This window comes from Mobula birostris, chromosome 10 (assembly GCF_030028105.1).
Source record: "Mobula birostris isolate sMobBir1 chromosome 10, sMobBir1.hap1, whole genome shotgun sequence".
Taxonomy (NCBI): Eukaryota; Metazoa; Chordata; class Chondrichthyes; order Myliobatiformes; family Myliobatidae; genus Mobula; species Mobula birostris.
Genome location: NC_092379.1, coordinates 122,378,838 through 122,401,220, shown reverse-complemented (window position 1 = coordinate 122,401,220; position 22,383 = coordinate 122,378,838). Strand labels below are relative to the sequence as shown.

General features: G+C 40.3%; 1 protein-coding gene across 6 annotated transcripts in view; it reads right to left on the bottom strand.

Annotated features, from left to right (window-relative positions):
- The window catches only part of atrx (ATRX chromatin remodeler), a 202,025-nt gene that overhangs the window by 165,062 nt on the left and 14,580 nt on the right, over positions 1–22,383 (bottom strand). For 5 of the 6 annotated variants that reach the window (XM_072270906.1, XM_072270902.1, XM_072270901.1 and 2 more), the window contains 2 exons: positions 18,408–18,520; positions 2,610–2,659 (listed from right to left, as the gene is read on the bottom strand). In XM_072270906.1, coding sequence (XP_072127007.1) covers positions 2,610–2,624 — 15 coding nt within the window. In that variant the 5' untranslated portion in view covers positions 2,625–2,659; positions 18,408–18,520. Of the gene's footprint in view, positions 1–2,609; positions 2,660–8,041; positions 8,121–18,407; positions 18,521–22,383 lie in introns of those variants that run through there. The other variant, XM_072270907.1, reaches the window with a different exon arrangement.

Below are 22,383 nucleotides of genomic sequence, written 5' to 3'. Positions count from 1 at the left end.
TTACAATAGTTCAAAATTATATGATATGCATTGTCTATATTTAACATTTGACCTAATTTTATTCTTCCAAACAGTGCCACCTTCTTGAAAGACAAAGGAGGAAAAAAATGTTTTTTCACTGGTTGAAAACTTTCACATTTTATTTCTATCCTTACTACAAATCCTCACTGGATTAAAATACAGGAAGATAGTTTATTCCAATTGTACAATCTAAGAATGAGCATTTTCCTTACTCGGTGCTCTTACTGAGCTCTCTCCTGTCACTGAACATGTGTTAAGTGGGAGGCCCTCAAATTGAAATTGAGATTAGAGAGTTTGTATGCTCCTGTCAGATTAAAAGGCAAAGCTAACAGGTTTATGAAACCTTAGTTTTCGAAGGATATTGCAGCCCTGGTTAAGGAGGAGGTGCATAGCACATATAGCCAGCTAGGAACAAACGAGGTACTTGAGTATAAGAAATACTAGAAAACACTTAAGAGGGAAATCAGAAGGTCTAAAAGTAGGTACGAGGTTGTTCTAGGAGACAAGGTGAAGGAGAATCCTAAGGGCTCCTACAGATAAATTAAGAGCAAAAGGATAGCAAGGGACAAAATTGGTCCCCTGAAGATCAGTGTGGTCATCTATGCATGGAGCCGAAAGAGATAGGGGAAGATCTTAAATCGATTTTTTGCATCTGTATTTACTCAGGAGACAGACAGTATGTAGAAGCGAGGCAGAACAGCAGTGAGGTCATGGACCATATATGGATTACAGAGAAGGTACTTGCCGTCAGAAGCAAATTAGAGTCTGACAAGAGATGTCCTCTATGACCTTGCTGGAGGCTAGTACAGAAATTGCAGAGGCCCTAGCAGATGTATTTAAAGCATCTTTAGCCGTGGGTGAAGTGCCAGAGGATTGGAAGAAAGCTAATGTTATTCTTTTGTTTAAGAATCACCCTAAGAATAAGCTAGGAAATTATAGGCTGGTGAGCCTGTCATCAGTAGTGGAAAGTTATTGGAAAGTATTCTAAGAGACAGAATATACAAGTATTTGGAACTGATTAGGGATAACCAACTTGGCTTTATGCATGGTAGACTGTGTCTAACCAATCTTATAGCTTTTTGAGGCAGTTAACCAGCAAGGTAGCTGAAGGAAAGGCAATGGATATTGCCTAGATGGACTTTTGCAAGGCCTTTGACAAGGTTGGGTAGGACTTGCACAGTGAATGGTAGGGTAGAGCACAGAGGAGTGCAGTAGATGGAGGGGCCTGGGAATACAGATCTTTAATTACTTGAAAGTGTTGTCACAGGTAGATTGTGTCGTAGAGATAATTTTTAGTACACTCGCCTCCATAAATCAAGTTCTGAGTACAGTAATTGGGATGTTATGTTGAAGTTGTATAAGATGTTGGTGAGGCCTAATATGAAGTAGTATGTGCAGTTCTAGTCACCTACCTACAGGAGAGATAGCAGTAAGATTGAAAAATGTACAAAGAAAACTCACAAAGATTTTGCTGTGTCTTGAGAACTTGAGTTGAAGGGAAAGATTGAATAGGTTAAGACTTTATTTCCAAGAATACAGAATTATGAGGGGTAGAGATAGGGTTTTTTCCACTGAGGCTACGTGAGACTAGAACTAGAGATCATGGGTTAAGGCTGAAATATGAAATGTTTAAGGGGAATATGAGCGAGGTCTTTACTCAAAGAGTGGTAAGTGTGTGGAATGAGCTTTGAGCAGAAGTAGTAAATGCAGGTTCAATTTCAACATCTAAGAGAATTTTGGATAAGTACTGGATGAGTAGAATAATAGTACAGCAGAGTAGACAGGCGAAAGAGCCTGTTTCCGTGTTGCAGTTCTCTATGACTCTTCCATCCAATCCAAAACAATTATTTTTTATAAAAGAATACAGTCAACATTTCAGGCCAAGATCCTTCGTGAGTCCTGATGAAAGGTCTTGGCCCAAAATGTCGAATGTACTTTTTTCCATTGATGCTGCCCTGCCTGCTGAGTTCCTTCAGCATTTTGAGTGTGTTGCTTGGATTTCAAGCATCTGCAGATTTTCTTGTTTATTTTTTGGAAATACTGCTGTCAACAAGATATGAAAACCAAAAGCAGAAATATTTTAATAATGCAGATGAGATAAATACAACAACCATTACAATGCACTTGTTGGACCTTGTGGTCTATCTGGACAAACTTGTTAATGAATGAATGAATCAGAAGGTAAGAAAGAATAAAAATCATTCACAAAAATCTAAAACAAAATGTAATGAATTTTCAGGATTAGGAAAAAAAAATGTCCCTACAGAATAATGGAAGAACACTATGTACAACACAGAAGTCTCACAAATGAATTAAGAGCATGACATGAGGCAATTTTAAAAATAGCCTACAGGAGGACTTGAGTACTGAACACATGGAATGAGTTTGCAATTAATTCACATTCCTTTTCAACTCAGGACAATGGAGTTAGAATTTACAAATAGATCACCAAAAGAATCATACAAATTAAATAATTAGTATCAAAAGCAGAAGATGTTAGGCAAAGAAAATATTGCAATTAAAATCAGGTAGTCAAGAAGCCACTAAATTTTCCATGCATTCTTTTATAGAGTAAAAATAGAACAAACCTCCTTATGCTCCATACGTGAAATAGAAAAAAGAGTCGGGTTCCCTTCACCTGAAAAAACAAGAATCACCCACGTTCAGACAGTTTTAAAACCCGTTTTACTGAAATCAAACAATCTCCCAAAAAACATATTTACTAAGTATGCTTAAAACAGAAAAGTTTTTCCAAAATCACATGTTTAAGAATATTAGAATATAAACTAATTGGCAGCAAAGACAAACTTTGCTACCAATTCCTAACCAGCTCTTATTTTCACTTAGCCGATATCTCACTCTACCCTTGCCTTCCTTGACCTTTCTATACCTGTTTCACCACTATGTTCTTCTTGGAGCTCCTGTCTCCCTCCCCGACAGGATTTTAATTGTGTGACTCCGTGTAGAGGATTGTAGAATTTAGATCTGACCTCTTGTGGATTTAGTTATATGCTCCAGTCAGCAAAAGCTGGAACTTAAGAAATCCAGGCAGAAAAGGCTGGAAATTAAGAAATCCAGGCAGAAAAGGCTGAGAGGTCAAAACTACAGTTACTAACCAAAATCCATTGAGCCCATAAATTCCCACAACTTTCCAATATTCCCCGTAAGAATTACATTTTCCTGTTTCATTGCATCCATTCTGATAATAACATTTTCCATACCAATATTTGCAAAATGACTTCCCTCTTCCTTAACAGCTTCTACACTTTTCCTCTGGCTGCATTAACTACAATTAACTAGACTTTGTCACATTCCCTCATTTCAACCACAAATCTTATATCACTGCAACCCTTTATCTTTTTTCCTTTCACAATCACTCCCAACTGTTCTCACCACTCTTTCTCCATCTTTGCTATTTAAAACCTAACTGATTTCTAACTTTTCCTTGTTTTGTTGAGGTTTTGACTTCTCAGCCTTTTCTGCCTGGATTTCTTAATTTCCAGCTTTTGCTGTTCAGCAAACAAAGGCAGTACAATTAAAATCCTGTCGGGGAGGGAGGCAAAAGCTCCAAGAAGGACACTATTCAAAATGACTACAAGAACAACACACACAAAAGGCTGGAGGAACTCAGCAGGTCAGGCAACATCCATGCAAATGAAGAAACAGTCAATGTTTCGGGCCGAGACCCTTCTCCAGAACTGGAAAGGAAGGATGAAGATGCCAGAATAAAAATACAGGGGGGTGGGGGAGAAGGAAAGCTAGAAGGAGATGGGTAAAGCCAAGTGGGTGGGAAAGGTAAATGGCTGGAGATGAAGGAATCTGACAGGAGAGGAGAGTGGACCATAGGAGAAAGGGAAGGAGGAGGGAACCGAATGGGAAGTAATAGCAGTTAAGAAGTAGTAAGTGTCCAGGGAGGAATAGAAGAAGAGGAGAGGGGGAGGGAGAGGGAGAATTATTTTACCAGAAGGAGAAAGTGGAATTCCTTCCGTCAGTTTGGAGGCTACCCAGGTGGAACACAGGTGTTTCTCCTCCACCCTGAAGGTGGCCTCGCTTTGGCACAAGAAGAGGCCATGAACTGATATGTTGGAATGGGAATCAGAACTAAAATGCCAGGCCACTGGGAAGTTCCAATTTTGCCAGATGGAACGGAGGTGCACAACGAAGCTGTCCCCCAATTTATGATGGGTCTCACCAATGTAGAGGAGGCTTCATCAGAAGCACCGAACACAACAGACGACCCCAGATTCACAGGTGAAGTGCTGCCTCACGTGGAAGGACTGTTTGGGGCTCTGAATGGAGGTGAGGGAGGAGGCGAATGGGCAGGTGTAGCACTTTTGGCCAACTGCAGGGATAAGTGCGGGAGGGAAATTAGTGGGGGGGATGAATGGACAAAGTAATCACAGAAGGAGCAATCACTGTGGAAAGCGGTTGGGGAGGGTAAGGGAAAGATGTATCTAGTAGTAGGATCCCTTTGGAGATGGTGGAAGTGGTGAAGAGTGATGTGTTGGATGCAGAGGATCATGGGTGGTAGGTGAGAAAAAGAGGAACTCTATCACTGTTAAGGCAGCGGGAAGATGGGATGAGCGCGGATATCCGGGAAATGGAAATGATGTGGGTGAGGACAGCATCAATAGGGGCGGGAAGTGAAATCCCATTCTTTGAAGGAGGAGGACATCGCTATGTCCTGGAAAGGAAAGCCTCATCCTGGGAGTAGATACAGTAGAGACGAAGGAACTGAGAAAAGGGTATAATAGCATTTTTTTTTAAAACAGGAGACAGGGTGGAAAGAGGTATAGTCAAAATAGCAATGGGAATCTGTAGGTTTATAAAATTGTTGGTCAACTATTTGTCTCCAGAGATGGCAGCAAAGAGAGCAAGAAAGAAGGAGGTGTCAGAAATGCACCAAGTGAATTTGAGGGCATGGTGGAAGTTGGAGACAAAGTCGATGAAATTGACGAGCTCAGCATGGGTGCATGAAGCAGCACCAGTGTAGTGGAGGAAGAGTTGGGGATCATTACCGGGGTCCATGGCTACCTCTCAAGACCAGAGAAAGTGGAGGGTGAGGACCAGTTCTGCCACATGGAGGAGGGTGGTGGACAGAAACGGCTTGGTTCCCCTCCATAATGATGCAGGAGCCATCATGTGAACTCCAAAGACTCAGCCAAAACACTTGCGATAAATCTTCCACCAAAAATGAGAAGTTTAAGCAGAATTGTCAAAAGACAGCTCTAGCAACCCAGATTTATCCTGACCTTAGGGTGCCGTCTGTGTAGCATTTGCATGCTCTTCACATGACAGCATAGCTCACTCCACCAGCCCAAAAACGTGCAAGCTGGTAGGCTGATGACCACTGTAAGTTGCCCTTTTTCTCATCTCTCCTCTTGAGTTCAACTGTTTGAATCATGTTTGAACTAAGAGGCTTAGAAGAGATCTGGAGGACTCTGGTCCTGGAAATACCTAAAATAGACATTAGTTAGAATGCTATTGATGGTATTTGAGAAAAAGCTTCCATCACCTGATGATTGAGAACAGACTGAGCAGCAATTCTAATCAGATTTATCTAGCTTTTTGCTGATAGCAATTGCTCGGGCAATTTTCTACAAAATTGCTCAAGTTGCTAGTGTTGTTACATTGAAACAGCTTGGATAGCAACATAGCTAGTTCTGGATCCTAGGTCTTCAGTAACATAGAAAACCTATAGCACAACACAGGCCCTTAGGCCCACAATACTGGGCCGAACATGTACTTACCTTAGAAATTATCTAGGGTTACTAAGTTTTTCTAAGCTCCATGCCCGTTCCAAGAGTCCCTTAAAAGACCCTATCGTATCTGCCTCCACCACCATCGCTGGCAACCCATTCCACACACTCACCACTCTTTGCGTAAAAAACTTAACCCTGGTGTTTTTTCTAAAGTGACCAATTCAAATTCAGAGTCAACGGTGCATATACAATATTGTGATACGGAGAAGGAAGTTCAAACAAATTTTCTAGACCTTGTCACCAAAATTCAAGCATCACTTATAAAAGAAATACTGACTAAATTACAATGAGCTGGAACTCTGTAATTAGTAGCGTTCCACAGGCATCTGTGCTGAGATCTCTGCTATTTTCAATGAATATAAATGACATGGATGAAAATGTAGATGGGTGGGTTAGTAAGGTTGCAGATGATACCAAGATTGGTGGAGTTGTGGATAGTGTAGAGGATTGGCAAAGAATACAGCACAATATTGATCAGTTGCAGATATGGTCAGAGAAATGACAGATGGAGTTTATCCCAAATAAATGTGAGGTGTTACACCATGGTAGGGCAAATACAAGGAGACGGTACACTGTTATGGGCAAGTGCCGCTGATCGGAGATGTTGGGATCCAAGTTTACAGCTCCTTGAGAATGGATACACAGGTTGATATGGTGATTTAGAAGGCTTTTGGAATGCTTGCTTTTATTAGTCAAGGCAGAGAGTTCAAAAGTCAGGAAGTTAGGTTGCAACTTTATAAAACACTGGTTAGGCCACATCTGGAGTAATGCATACAGTTCTGGTTGCTCCACTATAGGAATTACGTTGAGGCTCTGGAGAGGGCGCAGAAAAAGAAATTTTACCAGAATGCTGCCTGGTTTACAGGGTATGTGCTATCATGAGCGACTGGACAAACCTCGACTGTTTTCTCTGGAACGGCAGACACTGAGGGGAGATCCAATAGAGGCTTATAAGACCATGAGAGGCATAAGTAGAGTAAACAGCGAGTACCTGCTTCCCAGGGTTGAAATGTCTAACACCAGAGGGCATGCACTGAAGGTTCCCGGTGGGGGGGGAGGGGGGTTGATGGTGGTTACCTGGAATGTGCTGCCTTGTACTTGTACGGTGGTAGGAGGCACATACATTTGAAGCTTTTTAAGAGGCATTTGCATAGGAACATGGATGTAAAGAAGGTGGAGGGATATGGACATTATGTAGGTAGGAGAGATTAGTGTTTGGTGTTTTGATTTGCTTTTTAGCTGGTTCAGCACAATATTGTGGGCTGAATGGCCTGTTCCTGTGCTGTACTGTTCTATGTTCAAATGTGTGCAACTCTAGGGACATTGTACTTACATTTTTTAAGCTAAGAAAAAACATATTGTCCAGTTTCTCAAAGGTCGTATAAGTAATGGGAAGAACAGTTGCAAGAGGACTGAGATAGTTAGCCGGAATAAAGAATACACTGGTACCTTGCTTAGCACCCATGACACATTCCAATAAACAATAGCACTAACTAATCAGGAATTACAGAGGTCATATCAGCATTATACAAAGAAAGATGCATTACCAACAACAGTGTCAGCGACCTGGTATGAACTCAACCTTCACACTGATGTGTGCTGTGTCAACGTAAGTCTTGCTGTACCCAATCTTTTACATAGAAATAGGTACAAATTCTTGATGGCAGTCCAGGAACAATGAATCAGTTACAGGACAGTGTATAGAGAGACTGCCTGTCAGGACCAGTATTGGGAATGCCAGGCTCTTCAGCATTATGACTGGGGCTCAGGGCTGCACCCTGGGTAGCACAGAGAGCAGCCATTGGTGGGGAATGGCAATACCTCTCGGTGTGTTGACCCAATATCCAGATTCTAGAATTTTCCCTCATTACCTTTTGTTAGATGTGTTTGAAGTGCTATCTCCCACTCCTTTTGCTCAGCCATACTGCTCTCCTCCACCAGAAGATTATTCAATCACAATAAGCTCAACAGCCAGTGCAGTGACCTGAAGCCAGTTTGTTACACAAGCTTTCTGGAACATTTTTTTTCATCTCGCCAATCTTTTACTTTTCATCTGTACATGACCTCATTGAGAACAGTAATTTAAAGTGATTGGTTAAACAACAAAAGATAAAAGGTCAATGAATTGCTAACATGACAGCATGTTAAAAACAGAGTCAACAGGGACATCCAAAATACTGTAGAATATTCAAAAGAGAAACACAATGGCAGGGAGTGAAAAAAGAGTGTGTAATGAAACTCAGCTGAGCAACACTTACTTAACAATATCTTGCTGGCCTATACCTCACTCATTTTCACCAGCCACGTAGCTCCATAACTCATCGTTGTTCCAAAAAACAGAGTGCTGAATAGCAGAGGTGAAGCAAAGTTGATAGCCCTCAATACCAAGGCACTATTTGACCAAGCATGGCACCCAGGAGTCCTGAAAAAACTGAAGTCCATGGGTATTAAAGGAAATCAACACTTCAATGATTGAAGTTATACTTCATATAAAGTAAGGCACGAATGATTGTTCAAAAATCAATCTACCCTGCCCCAAGACATTAGATTAGATTAAACTTTGTCATTGTGCCAAGTACAGATACAAACCCAATGAAATGCAATTAGCATCTGACCAGAAGTGCAAAAAAACAGTATCACTTACAAAATAACTGCGAATAAAAAGTGCTACAGCATACAAATATAGAAGTACTGGCCTCACAAGTTCTAGTGGTAGTGTCCTAGACTCAACTGTAGGTCATAAAACAGGAAAAGGCCCTTGGCCCACATTGATGTACCAAACTAATTCCTTCCGATGACATAATGTGCACATCTGCGCCATTTCCTGCACGCTCATAAGTACCTGTCTATGAGTCTCTAAAACGTCTGTACTGAATTTGCTACAACCACCACACCAGATAACACATTCCGGACACCCACCAATCTGCCCTGCATAAATCCTATGAGCCGATACCCCTCACCTTAAATACATGCCCTGTGGTATTAGACCTTTCTATCCTGGGAAAACGATTTTGGCTCTCAACAGAGACCTCTCAATCTTTCAAATAGATGTCAGAGCTCTCTTTAGCCTCTGCTGCTCCAAAGAAAACAACCCAAGTTTGTCCAACCTCTGCTCATAGTACATACCATCTAATCTAGGCAGAATTCTGGCCAACTTCTTATGCACCGTCTTCAAAGCCTCCACATCCTTCTTATTATGGGGTGACCATAGCTGAATGCAATACTCTAGATGCAGTCTGTCTAGAGTTTTACAAAGCTGCAACATAGTTTTCCAACTCTAGAGCTCAGTTCCTTTATTAAAGACATGCATACCATACGCTTTTTCACTACACTGCGTAGCTAATTTCAAGGAGCTATGGACTTGGACGCTAAGATTCCTCTGAACATCAACGCTGCTGAGGGTCTCACCATTAACAGAGTACTGTCTCTTTACATTTGATTTCCTAAGGTTCAAACTTCATATTTTGCTGGGTTAAACTCTGCCTTTTTTCGACTCATATCTGTGTCTGAACTACCTCCTGTAGTATCATTTGCCAGTCTTTTATGTCATCCACAATACCAATCTTTGTATCATCTGCAAATTTACTAACCTATCCATCTCTGCTTTCATCCAAGTCATTTATATATCACAAAAAGCAGAGGTGCCAGAATGGATCCCTGTGGAAGGCCACTAGTCACAGAACCCCAACCAGAACAAGTCCCATCGACTACCACTTTCCATCTTCTATGTGCAAGCTGATTTTGAATCTATATGGCAGGTTCACCTTGCATTCCATACATCTTCAACCAATTCATCAACGACCTTCCTTCTATACTTAGTTCAACATTTGAAATGTTTGCTGATAATTGCGCAATACTCAATTCCATTCATAACTACTCTGCAGAGCAGCAAGTCTATACTTGCATGCAGTGAAAACCACACAACCTTCAAGCATAAGTTGATTAAGTGGTAAGTAACATTCACAAAAGACGCACAAGGACAATCTCCAACAAAAGAGTCTAACTATTCATCTTTGGAATTCAACAGCCCCGCTCCTACCAAATTCCTTGCTTCCCCCAAGACTACCACCAGCAATCTGTAAGAACTTAACTGGACTAGCTGGCTACATAACTATGGTTGCCAAAAGGAAGGTCACAGGGCAAGTATCATGAAGAAGTCCTTTCTTGATCTACAAGATTTCATGATCATGATGACATGCTCATAACTTTGCTGAATAAGTATAGATCCAAAAGTTCTCAAGTTCAACAGCACATAAGCGATAGGTATGAAATGCATCAATCAACCACTCTAACATACATTTCTTCCATCATGGCAAACAAAGACAACAAAATGTACCATACACAAGATGTAGTGCATTTACTGGCCCAAACTGCTCAGACAGAACCTTTCAGATATGCACCGAGGACAAGGACAACAATATGTGAACACCATCCCAGGCTGCACAACATGCACATCAATTAGAAATAAATCACAGTCCTTGATAAATGTTGGGTCTAAGTCCCAACTCTGCCCTCTCCCCAACACAGACACCTTCTTGAGAAGAGCTGCAGCAGTTCAAGACGGCAAAACATACTTAGCTTCTTAACATTGATTACATAGAAACAAATCAAACCCCAAAATGTTATGAATATAAACTCTAAGCTCAATGATAGGTAAATTTCTATGTTCAAAGAGAATGTGGATTGATTAGAGAAAGCCAGCATGGCTTTGTTAAAGGCCAATTATGTCTAACTTGCATGATAGAATTTTTTGATGAAACAAGAGTTTTAAGAAATATAAGAACACAAGAAATAGGAAAAGGAGTAGACCATGAGCTTCCTCAATCTGCATCACCATTAAATACAACCATGGCCTCAACTCTTCATCTGTACCAATTCATCGTAACTCTCAATTCTGGGAACTTTTGAAAACTTCTGTCTACTTTAAATATACCTGATGATCTGGCTTCCAACATGCTTGGCAGGGGGTAAGTGACAAAGAACTCCAAATATTCACAATCCTCTGACAGAAGAAATCTTCATGCTCTTGTTGTAAATGACTGACCCTTTATTTTGCAGCTATCTTCCCCCTTGTTTGTGACTTTGAACTCAAAATAAAACTGATAAGGTACTATGTATACATAACAGTTTTGCAGACCGTGAAAGAGAAAGTAAGACTGCAGCAACATGGATAGAAAATTGCAGAAATAACGGAAAACAGAATCATAGCAGTTACTTTTTGATCTACATGGAAGCAAACAGCGGAAGGTCAGCACTTACATTTAAATATTCCGTGTATTAATACTTCAGACATGGAGGTACAGAGCACAATCTCCAAATATACACATGACAAAATCTGGAAGGATAATAAACTAGGCTAGTATTAGACTTCATAGAAACAGACAGTAGATGTAGTAGATGTAATTTAATGCCAAAAATCAAGAGGTGTTTCATTTTGGTAGGAAGGACAAGCAAAAGAAATTTGACAGCACAATTCTAAGACATTCAAGAAAAAAAGTCTGCGGATATAACTGTGGGTGCAGAATAGAATTGTAGGTAGTGCAGCTGTTTCAGCTCCAATAATCTGATTTCCAGTGCTATAGGTAAGGCTTGTGGATATTTTCCCTTGTAGCCATATGGATTTCCTCTCATGTCCCAAAAATATGCTGGTTCCTAGGTTAATGAGCTACTGCAAAAAGTTAGTGGAAGAACCAAGTAAGTGTTAATGGGAACATGCGACACATTAGATGTAGGAGTAGGATTAATGGCATTAACTCAATTGGCTGTTTCTATATGACCAATTTCATATGACAGGGGAATAGTACTATTCAAAATGGCACAGCAGGTTAGGAAAATGGCAGATTGACTTTATAAATAAAACATTCAGTATTACAGCAAGGAAATTATAACAGAACTATAAAAAATGGTTTTACCGTAACTGAAATATTGAATCCAATCCTGGAAACCACACTTAAGGAAAGATGAAGGCTTTGGACAGAGTGCAAAATAGGGTTTGTCAAAATGGTTCTTGTGACAAGATACTTTGGTTATGTGTTTACATTGAAGAAGCTGGTATTTTTCTTCATGCACAGAAAAGAATGCCGTATCTGTTAACTTAAGAGTCAATTCAGAGAGCGTTTCTATCAGTAAAAGAAAATGTTAGCAGCTGGATTCCTCTTGCACTAGTACAGGTTTGACAGGTCAAACTGTCTCTTTGGTGTAAAATTTCAAAATGAGTGCAGAAATTTAGAGAGTTCCAGAATCATGGATTATGATCTTAGATCACAGGGGATTCAGGGGTAAATTGCTAACTGGACTCAATAAACTTAGTGGTAGGAAGCATAGGCTGATGATCTTGGACTGGAGGTCTATATCTAGTGGTGTGTCATGGGTCAGTGCTGGGACTTTTGTTTGTAATTTATATAAAAGATTTCAGTGTGAATGTACAAGGCATGGTGAGCAGGTTTGTGGATAATATTAAAATAGCTGGTGTTGTAGACTTGAAAAATTACAGGAGAACTTTGATCAGCTAAGAATGTAGTCTAAGGACTAGCAAATACCTTTCAATTCAGATAAACTTGAGGTATTGCATTTTAAAGCATCAAACCAGGACACGACATATGTAATGAATGGTAGAGTCCTGGGGAAGTGTTATGGAAGAGAGCTGAAAGCATTTCACAGGTAGATAGGGTGATGAAAGATTTATTTTTGGTATGCTGGCCTTTGTCAGGACACTGAATATAAGACTTAGGAAGTTATGTTGCAGTTATATATGTTGAAGTCTCATTTGAAGTATTGTGTACAATTTTGGTCCCCTGTAGGAAAGATGCTACTAAACTAGGAAGAGAGTGCAGAAAAGATTTATTAGGGTGTTTCCTGGACTTGGGGACCAGTTACAAGATGAAATTGCGAACACCAAGATTTTATTCCCTGGAACATTGAAGACTGAAGGATGACCTGATTGAGGTATATAAGATCATGAGGGGCAGAAACAGAATGAAAGCACAGTTTTAAGATCAGAGGCAAGAGAATTAAAAGGAAATCAGAGGCAGCGTGTTCATACAAAAGGCGGTGAGTACTTGGAATAAACTGCCAGAAAGTGGCTGTAAAGGGCAGATTTAAAAGCCACCTCGGTAAAAAAACTGAAAGGAGAGCTTTACAGGACTATGGGCTAAACATGAACAGATCAGATTAGCAACAGAGCAAGCACAGAGAAGTTGGGCTGAAGGTCCAATTTCCATACTGCTTGAGCTCTTAAGTAGCTGTTTGAATAGATAATAGAAAACACATCTCACCGGTTTATAGCAAATGTTAGGACACAAGAATTGATTTGGTTTGCTATTGCCTCCTCCTGGTCATTATCATTACAAGACAGTTGACGCCAGTCACTATCAATACCTTTCAGAGATTGTCTACCTGGTGTCAAGTAGTCGCATCATCAGGAATTATGATATGCACCAGCTGCTCAAACGACCATCCACTACCTGCTCCCACGGCTTCACGTGACCGTGATCGGGGGGGGGGGGGGGGGGTGAATGGGCGGGCACTACACTTTGACCAAAGGTGACCTGCAGGCTAGCAGAAGATGAAGCGCCTTATGCTTCTTCTGGTAGAGGAATATCTCCCACCCATCATGCATTACGTACTGAAGTGGTACAGGGTAAAACAGTAACAGAATGCAGTTACAAAGAAAGTGCAGTGCCGGCAGAAAAAAGAGATATGGGGTCATAACAACATAGACAGTGAGGTCATGAGGCCATCTTATCATACTAAGGGACTATTTAATAGCCTTATAACAGTGAGATGGAAGCTGTTTTTGAGTCTGGTGGTACACACACGTTTTCAGGTTTTTATATCTTCTGACTGATGGGAGGATAGAGAAGAGTGTGTGTCTGGGGTGGGGTTCATGCACCTGAATGCAGAGCAAATTAGATGAAAATGAAAATTGCATGTCCCATTCACCCAAGTCCAAATCATCAAGAAGAAAAATATTATTTGTACTAACTTGAGAAGGAACCCAACACAACTACTCCAATCTTCACAAAACATATCACCTTCACACTATTTTCTGAAATTATATCAATTTTGCAATATACTGCCATTTTCCTTTAACTTTCCTCCAGCACCATTTCTCCAGCTAGCTTGGATATTTTATCCTATCTCATCAGTACCCACTACATTTAGCACAGGTAGTAACCCAAAGATCAACTTTGGAGACCCTGAATCATAATTTTCTCCTAATATCTTTAGATTAAGATGACTGGACCTCAACACAGACATGGACTACAACTTCTGGCTATTCTTTATTCAACCTTCCAAAGGAAGCAACAGCAGCTCTTTTTTTAAAAAAGTATTTAATATCTCCAGGATGCATGTTAAATTCAAATTGAGTTTTTGTTTTATTTTTAGTTGCATACAAAACTCAGTGAGAAGCATGTGCTATTCTTTACCCAACATCAATGCTTTAGTCCCTTTGGTTCTGTGTAGCAGATGCTTCACGTTAATCTTTCACTCAGTCTTGAAACAAACAGTCAATGTTACACAAGAAATATCTGTTTATTAAAAACAAAAACATCTAATGACTCAATGGAACCTTCCAAATAAAGAAAGTATATTCCTCATCTTCCCTTTCATTACCAATTTGAAATGCACTAGCTGTGGTTTTTCAGCCAGAGGAAACAGTTAAAAAAAGTTCCCGTGTAGCAGCAAAACTAACCCAAAATCGAAACATTTGCCGTTTGCCTGCGTCCATAAATACTGTTATAGCTGTGACATGCCCATAGCTACAAAATATTCCAAAAGCATTTGATCCTTTATTAGTAATTTGCAAACATACAATTGTTGAGTGTTCTCGGCAGACAGTAAAAACTACGACCTCAGCCGATCCCAAGCTACAAAATAAGCAAGAATATGCAACTTATTCCCTTCGCTTTTTACCACATCCCCACTCATGTAACTAGTTACCACAATAAACCCCACAGCACAGAATAAAAGCAGATAGAGAACAGATTCATGGTTCCTCCATTCTAGCCTCGAAACTATACTATAATAATTACAACTACATGCTACCAAGACACAGGAGACATGAAATCTCAACATTTACACAAATGTCATCTTACAGTAAGCAGTCCATCTTGGATTGTGCTCTTCTCCTGACAAACCACATTGTCTCTGTTGACTGCATTCAGGAAAATGCATCTTGAATCACTGCTACCAAAACTCATCCGAACACAAAATTAAGTCCCATTAGCTGTCAGCCCTGGGCAAGCATAATGTCTTCCACCACCATGATCTCCTTTCAATGGTCCATTAATAGTCCAACCCAGCACTGTTCTGATTGCATAGGGTCCGTCATTAACACTACGAATTACTTACAACAGCAGCTCAATTTCCGGCAAATAAATATGCTTCAGGTGAGACTATTCCTGAAGATCTGACGAGGAATGTTCCCTTTGTGGACAGGCTTATGTTGCTGTATATAAACATTAGAAGTTCACAATAGTTTTCATGATCCAAGCCAGCCACCTCCAATCCTGAAATGGCACAGCTACACACAATCATCCTTGATCCATCATGTGTAAATTTCCTGTCAGGTTGAGCTTGTTAATGAGGCTCATTGTGCAGAACTCTGTTGTACTTCCTTGATCTAGGAAAGAATAAGTAACCATTGTCTTGTTACTCTTCTTAAGGCTGATTTATACTTGTGCACCAAGCTTGCGCCGTAGCCTATGCAAGTGGGCAACATCGTTGTGAGCATTTATACTTGTGCTTTGGTGTGTCTGCGTCGCTCTGCAATTCAGACATGTACACGTCACACATTTGCACATCGCGCATGCGTACATACCTGCCCGTGCAAGGCTTCATGGTCATGGTAGTCTTTCTCAGGGTAAACAAGTTTAAAGCAAGCGTCTTTTTTCGTAAAAGCGAAATGTGTCCTCCATAATTTCGGAGGTCTGTAAAGCTTTATGTAAAGCATTGCAGCCAGGGTTCCTTCCCTGCCCTTCAGTCGCCCAATGGGAAGCTACTGCAGCGTAGGAGGAAATGTGATGCTACCAAGCGGACCAATCACAGTTGTCGCGGTCTGCATTGCCGCGACACATAGTTACATTTTGGGAGAGGTGCGTGTCAGGCTATGGTGTAGGGATCCGCGTAGGGTTTGCGGCTACGGCATCGATTTGACGCACAAGTATAAATCAACCTTTAGACTCCACCTATAATTCCTATGAATTATACGAAAGTACAATCATGAACACCTGTCCCCATACACTGCTGTGTTTGTTTCATTCATGGCTTGTTTCGAACCTGCACCCTTTTCATCAGCTCTGGGCTCAGTTTCAGCTCATTTTCCACAATAGCCAGAGTAACTTCTGCTTATCACCAAAATACTCCTGTAGTAGAGCTTAGGCCTTCAGATATCCTCTTGACAAGCTCTCAAGAATAACCTCCAGTGAACTGTTCGAGAAAATGGAGACAGTCACCATAATCTTTAGCCTTGGCTTCAATGCTATTCTTGAAAGCCCTCATAAATGAATGATACTGCAAAGGATCTCTTTTTAGGCAGAGATGCAATGTATTGTAGTTGCATCACTATGCTTCTCATTTCCTTTTGTGTCTTTGTGGCCTCCAACACTGCATTTAGGCCTTTATCATCTGAAACACTGTCATCATACTGTAAATCAATATCATCAGAGGCACCATGTGCTATTCGTTCAGGCTGAGAGTGAACTATCCCTAGTGGTTCATAGATATTTGTTCCTTAAAAGTATCCACCCTGACATCAAGCATGCTGGGTTTTCCCAGTTACATGTCAACATGGGAACTCTCACCACGGATCTACTCTGCTGCAGCACGTTTAGCACCCACAGCACTTGAAGTCCTTGGCACTGTAACTCTGGCCACCTTGGCTGCAATTTCATCCTGCAAATTAAGCTGCTACATTTTACTTCGAAGTTGTTCTTTCTGTTCTTCCAAAGTGTGTTCCATTTTCTTCTGAAGCTTTTCCACCTTTTCCTCCAAGGTGTGCTTATCCCTCAATATTTGTTGTCTCAGCTAAATCAGCCTCCATTCTAATGCGTGCTGATGTGGTACCAGATACATGGGTTGACCTGGTAACAGCTGCAGAACGTACTACATGCATGTTAAGACACTGTCTTCAACTTTATACATAGTCATAGGATGCTCTTTGCCTTTGTAAATATTTTAATTTCTCCCAGAGAAGTGACCTTCAACATCATGTTTGTTTAATTTCTCTTAGTCTTAACTTCAAGGTCACTGCTTCCAGCTGAACTCATTTTGTCCCAGACAAAACAACATTAGCTTCGATTCTTTTCAACAATGGAAGTAATATTTCAATTCTTCAGCCTTTCAACAGAACCAAGGGTCGAACACTTCAGGCAAACACCACTATAGAGCTCTTCAGTCCAACCCAGTTGGACACAGCAACAATGACCATTCTAAACTGTGTTTCAAACCCAAACACACAGCGTGGATCAACGTAAGGTAATTTACTTGCCACAAGCTGCTAGAGGCTGCAGTGTTTCTAATTTCTCGGACACATCTGAATGGTGAGGTTTCTTTGATATAACTGTCTAAAACTTTTGCGAACAGAAATGTAGTGACAAAACTAATCCAAAATCAAAACAAAATATTTGCCGCTTGCCTGCAACTGTATGGACTGTTATACTTGCATGACACACCCACAGCTCTAATGAAATGTTCCAAAAGTGGAACCCTTTATTCAATCCTTTATTTAGCAATTAGCAAACAATTAAGTAATACAGAGCGTTATTTCAGTGCTCAGCAAAAGATGTCCGCCAGTCCCAAGCTACAAGCTGCAACAAGCAAGAATATGTACCTTATTCCCTTTGCTTTCACCACACCTAGTCATGTGACTAGTTACCATAATAAACCCCACAGCACAGAACACAAAGCAGATAGAGAATAGATACATAGCTGCCACACTATGGTTCCTAATTTTGTAGACATCAATTATGTCTCCCCTCAGCCTCCTCTGGATGGAAATGTTTAGTCTTGCCCTCTTTTAAGATCTGAATCCATAAACTCCAAGGTTTCACTATTCCTCCAGACTTCTCAGTTCACTGCATGTTCCCTTGCCCTTGTTTCACATCTCCAAATTACCTCATCCCTCCTTGGAATAATTTCTATTTGCCATTATGATGCCAACAATCTACGTTCTCCAGCAGCTAAAAGCTTCCCTGCTCAAACCTATTAATTACAAAGCCAACTACTGTATCATTCAAAGCGATATACAAAATGCTGGAGGAACTTAGCAGGTCGTGCAGCATCTACGGAAATGAATATTCAATGTTTTGAGCCAAGACCCTTCATCAAGACTGGAAAAGAAAGGGGAAGAAGCCAAATAAGAATGTGGGGTGAGGGAAGAGGAAGGAGTGCAAACTAAAAAGTAAAGGTGAATTGAATTGACTTTACTTCTTACATCCTTCACATACATAAAGAGTAAAAGCCAAGTGGGTGGGGGAGGAAGTAAGAAGCTGAGAGGTGATGGGTGGAAAAAGTAAAGGGCAAGAAAAGGAGGAATCTGATAGAAGAAGCGAGTGGGTAGTCACAAATTTCCCCATCATGCCTGCTACATTAAAGTTGATAAATTCAATTTAAATGATTTACCTGAAGCTTGATTTACACACAGTTCTGGAGAGGAGAGGGTTTCTTCACCTTGTTCTGTTGACTGAGCCAGATATTCGTGAAGCTTCTGCACTAATGTATTCAGCTTGCTTTCACTGTAAATATAAGATTTTTTTTTTAAAAATGTGCTATTTGTATTTAAAATTGCAATTACAAAGACCCAAAATAAAAAAAATTGTGGCTAATGAAATACAATTTAATTAAACCTTGACAAGTACAGATCCCTGTTTGTGCAGGCGCAAATTCACCATAAGCAAGTTTCCATATTATTTTCTCCATTTCTTCACATCCTGCCTAAATACATTGACTTGAATTGGGTACAATACTCGGAAACTAGAACACTGATTAATTACCCATGGAATGGGGTGGAAAGAAGGTCTAAATGGAAAAGTAATTGATGTGCAGAATGCACCTCAAAGTCAGCAAGAAAATTGCCTGCAAAAGGTCAGACTACAAAAAGTGATTTAAAATATCAAACATGGCAAAAACAGGATCAGTTAGGAGCTGTAATAAAAAAAATCTATTAAGGAATACTCAAAAATAAAAAAAGACTAGCCAAATTTTGAGGTCAGTAATGAATGAATATCGTTTATTAATATCACAACTTTCCTGGACTCTTCTTGAACAAGTGTTTCCAGTGAATGGCTCCACATTGATGTTATCATTAAGGCACATAAAAAGAAAAAATAAGCAAGAGATAGATCAGATTACAACACAATTAAAAAGGGAATCATTTTTGTTATCAGTACCAGGAAATTGATCTTGAGTAAGCATTTTATGAATGGTGAACACAAAACTGAGGTAACAATTCAAGGTATAAAAATTAAATTTAGGTAAAGCTAATTTAAGCTTGCCATTGTTAACTCAGCTGAGCTGATGATGGTCAAGGCTCCAAGAAACATTGTTAGTACTCAAAAGGCATTTAGTACAAAATAAACAGATACATATTCCCATAAAACTAAATCTCAACTAAAATAACCTTGCCTGAATACAACAAGGAGGCTATCAAAGCTAACAATAAAAATTCAAATATATATGGAGTTTTAAAAGTAGATGAAAAGGCTAGAGGCTGTTATGGACAGCAAGGAAACAAGTTACTTGCAATGAGTACCTTTTCACTTCCCTCCCCCACCGATTAGAAGTGCCAGAATCTCCTTTAACAGAACCCCTCAATCCTATGCCAGTGTTCTTAACAGAATACTTCACTTACATGTTAAGACTTTCAAGCATGCATTAACATTCCTGCTTGATTTACACTTAGAATGAGCAAATGGATCCAACAAGAAAAGCTATTACCCAAATACAGGTCTGCTTTTCATTTTAATTTTTAAGCTCCTGGTACAGCAAAATTCCAACTGTACAGTAGGCTCAGGAATTTTGGTGGTGTCATACTAGCAGATTTTCACATTATTGGATGCTATCTCAATTAATTCACTTAAAAGTTGGAGTAGTATAATAAACTGCCGAAGTGCCTGGAGAATGTTACCCAAGTTGTCTGTGTTCTGGATATGGACACTTTTTTTCAGTCATAGTTTTTATATTATGTTTTTCACCCAATATTTCTAGTATTTTGTGTGTAGAAGAGCGGGATTTGGGAGTCAATGTGTCTGTTCCATTTTTGTTTGTTTTTTTGTGTGGGGAGGAGGGATCATGCTGCCATTCTTTTCTTTCATAGTTTTGAGCCTATTTGCAGAATAACAACTTCAGAGTTGTATACTTTGATAACAAATGAATCTTTGAACTTTACTCATTGAAAGCAAAGCGAAGTGATGAAGGCGCTAAAAGGCAACTCCTTTGCTTGCAATTTCTGTCTTTGATATCTCTGTTTCCTTATTCAAAATTCTTTTGAAGACCCTGACCTGGAGTTACACTCCAATTTCGGTTCTTTGCGGGAACGGGACCCACTCTCAGGGCCTCATGACAGGCCGCTTTTTGATATCCCAAGGATGCAGCCTGGAAGCCTAGCGAGCCTTCAGGGTGCTGGATTTTCGTGGCTCTGGAGACAGGCTGATTCAACGACCATGACCCTGAATCAGGCGCCATGGGAGAACACGGAACATCAGGAGCAGCAGGTTAGCTCCCAGGGGCTCTGTGTCCAGAGATCCGAGCCTTTTTGGAGGCCAACTCCAAAAAAAAAGCTCAGAAGAAGTGATGCAACAGACTTTTAACACCATAAATCAGCCAGTTGTTATACCTCCCCTCTTGATGTGAAACAGGGATACCTCTTTTTCCCTTATTTTGGGGAGAGGGAGGGGGGAAAAGGAGGAGAGGGAGAGAGAGAGAAAAAAAGGAGGGGGAGGGAGACGCTGAGGCTGTAGTATGTTGAATTACCAGGTGAGCAGGTAGTCTTTGGGGTACTGCAAGTCTGTGTCTTTATTGATGCTTTGCTGCACGCTCAGTGCTCGGTGGGGGGGGGGGCACTGATTTTTTTTGCTGGTGGGGAAGGGGGGGGGGAATCGTTGCCTTGCTGCTGCTTTTGCGTAGGGGGGTGCTGGAGGCACAGCTTTAGGGTTCTTATGTTTAACTGTCATTCACTCTTTGGGGCACTCCCCCTGCTTTCGCGGATGTTTGCGAAGAAACTAATTTCAGGATGCATATTGTATACATTTCTCTGACATTAAATGTACCTATTGAAGTGATTGCACAGGTTGATAGAGTAGGGAAAAAGGCATTTGCCTGCTTGCTTTCATCAGTCAGGGCACTGAGTATAGCAGTTCAGACATCATGTTGCAGTTGAATGAATGAACCTTTGGTGAGGCCCCCCTTGGAGTACTGTGTACAGTTTTGGTCACCATGTTTATGAAAGGCGTAACTAAACTGGGAAGACCAGAGAGAAGATTCACAAGGTAGTTGACAGGACTGAGGGCCTGAGTTATAGGAAGATGTTAGATAGGCTAGTTCTTAATTCCTTAGAACATACAGAATGATGGGTAATCATAAAGACATGCTTAAAATTATTAGAGGCATAGATAAAAGTGGATAGTAACAGTCCTCCCCAGGGAAGGAGTCCAAAACTAAGGTGTAGAGTTTAGATTGAGGAGAAAGCTTTAAAAGGGACCAGACTAGCTACATTTTTCCCCATGCTAAGGGTGGTGATTATATGGAACAAACTGCCAGAGGAAATGGCTGAGGCAGGAGCAATAGTTTCATTTAAAAAACAGAGCTACATGGCTTAGAGAGATATAGGCTGAACACAGGGGATTGGGACTAGCTGAGTGGGCACCGAGGTCGGCTTTTACTTGTTGGGCTACAGGGCCTGTATCCCTGCTGTACTGCTCTAGGACTCAAATACATTTAGCACTACCCTAGTACAGGATAACAAAACTCTTTACTCAAAGAGTTCATCACAAACATTCACTTGGACTTTATTTCAACAGCAAAGACATTGCATGCAGATTTTTTTTTAAATCAAAGCTGTTCACAAATGTTTGGAAAATTGTGAACAACAAAATGGGAAGAGGCACTTTTAGAATGACATCATCTACAGGAAATTAGAAGTATGTAAAAACAAAAGTATCCATTTTTAACCAAGAATTGCACTCCAAATAAAGGTGCAGAAAATATCAATTGTATAAAAAATTGCCTACAAAAAGCAAATGGAGAACAAAGTTTAGGACAGATACAAAAAGCATTTGATGTTCACTTAGAAGTGAATACACAAACATTATTGGGCCATTTTCAGTAACTAATAAAACCAAAATTATTATTTTTACACAACTCATGGAGAGAAACTAAAAAACCTTCCAGAGTTCAATGGTCATTTATGCCATGGAGATGAAAACATCTCCAGATCAATGCTGTATGATTTACCAGCAAACAGCAATAGCTTTAGAGTAACTGTCAACACGAAAATTAGCCCATTGTTGTTTGTATTTAGATTTTCTTCACTACTGTTAGCAATTTAGTCCTATGCAGTTGCTCTGATGATCTAGAGCAAGTGATTTAGTGAAGACAGCAT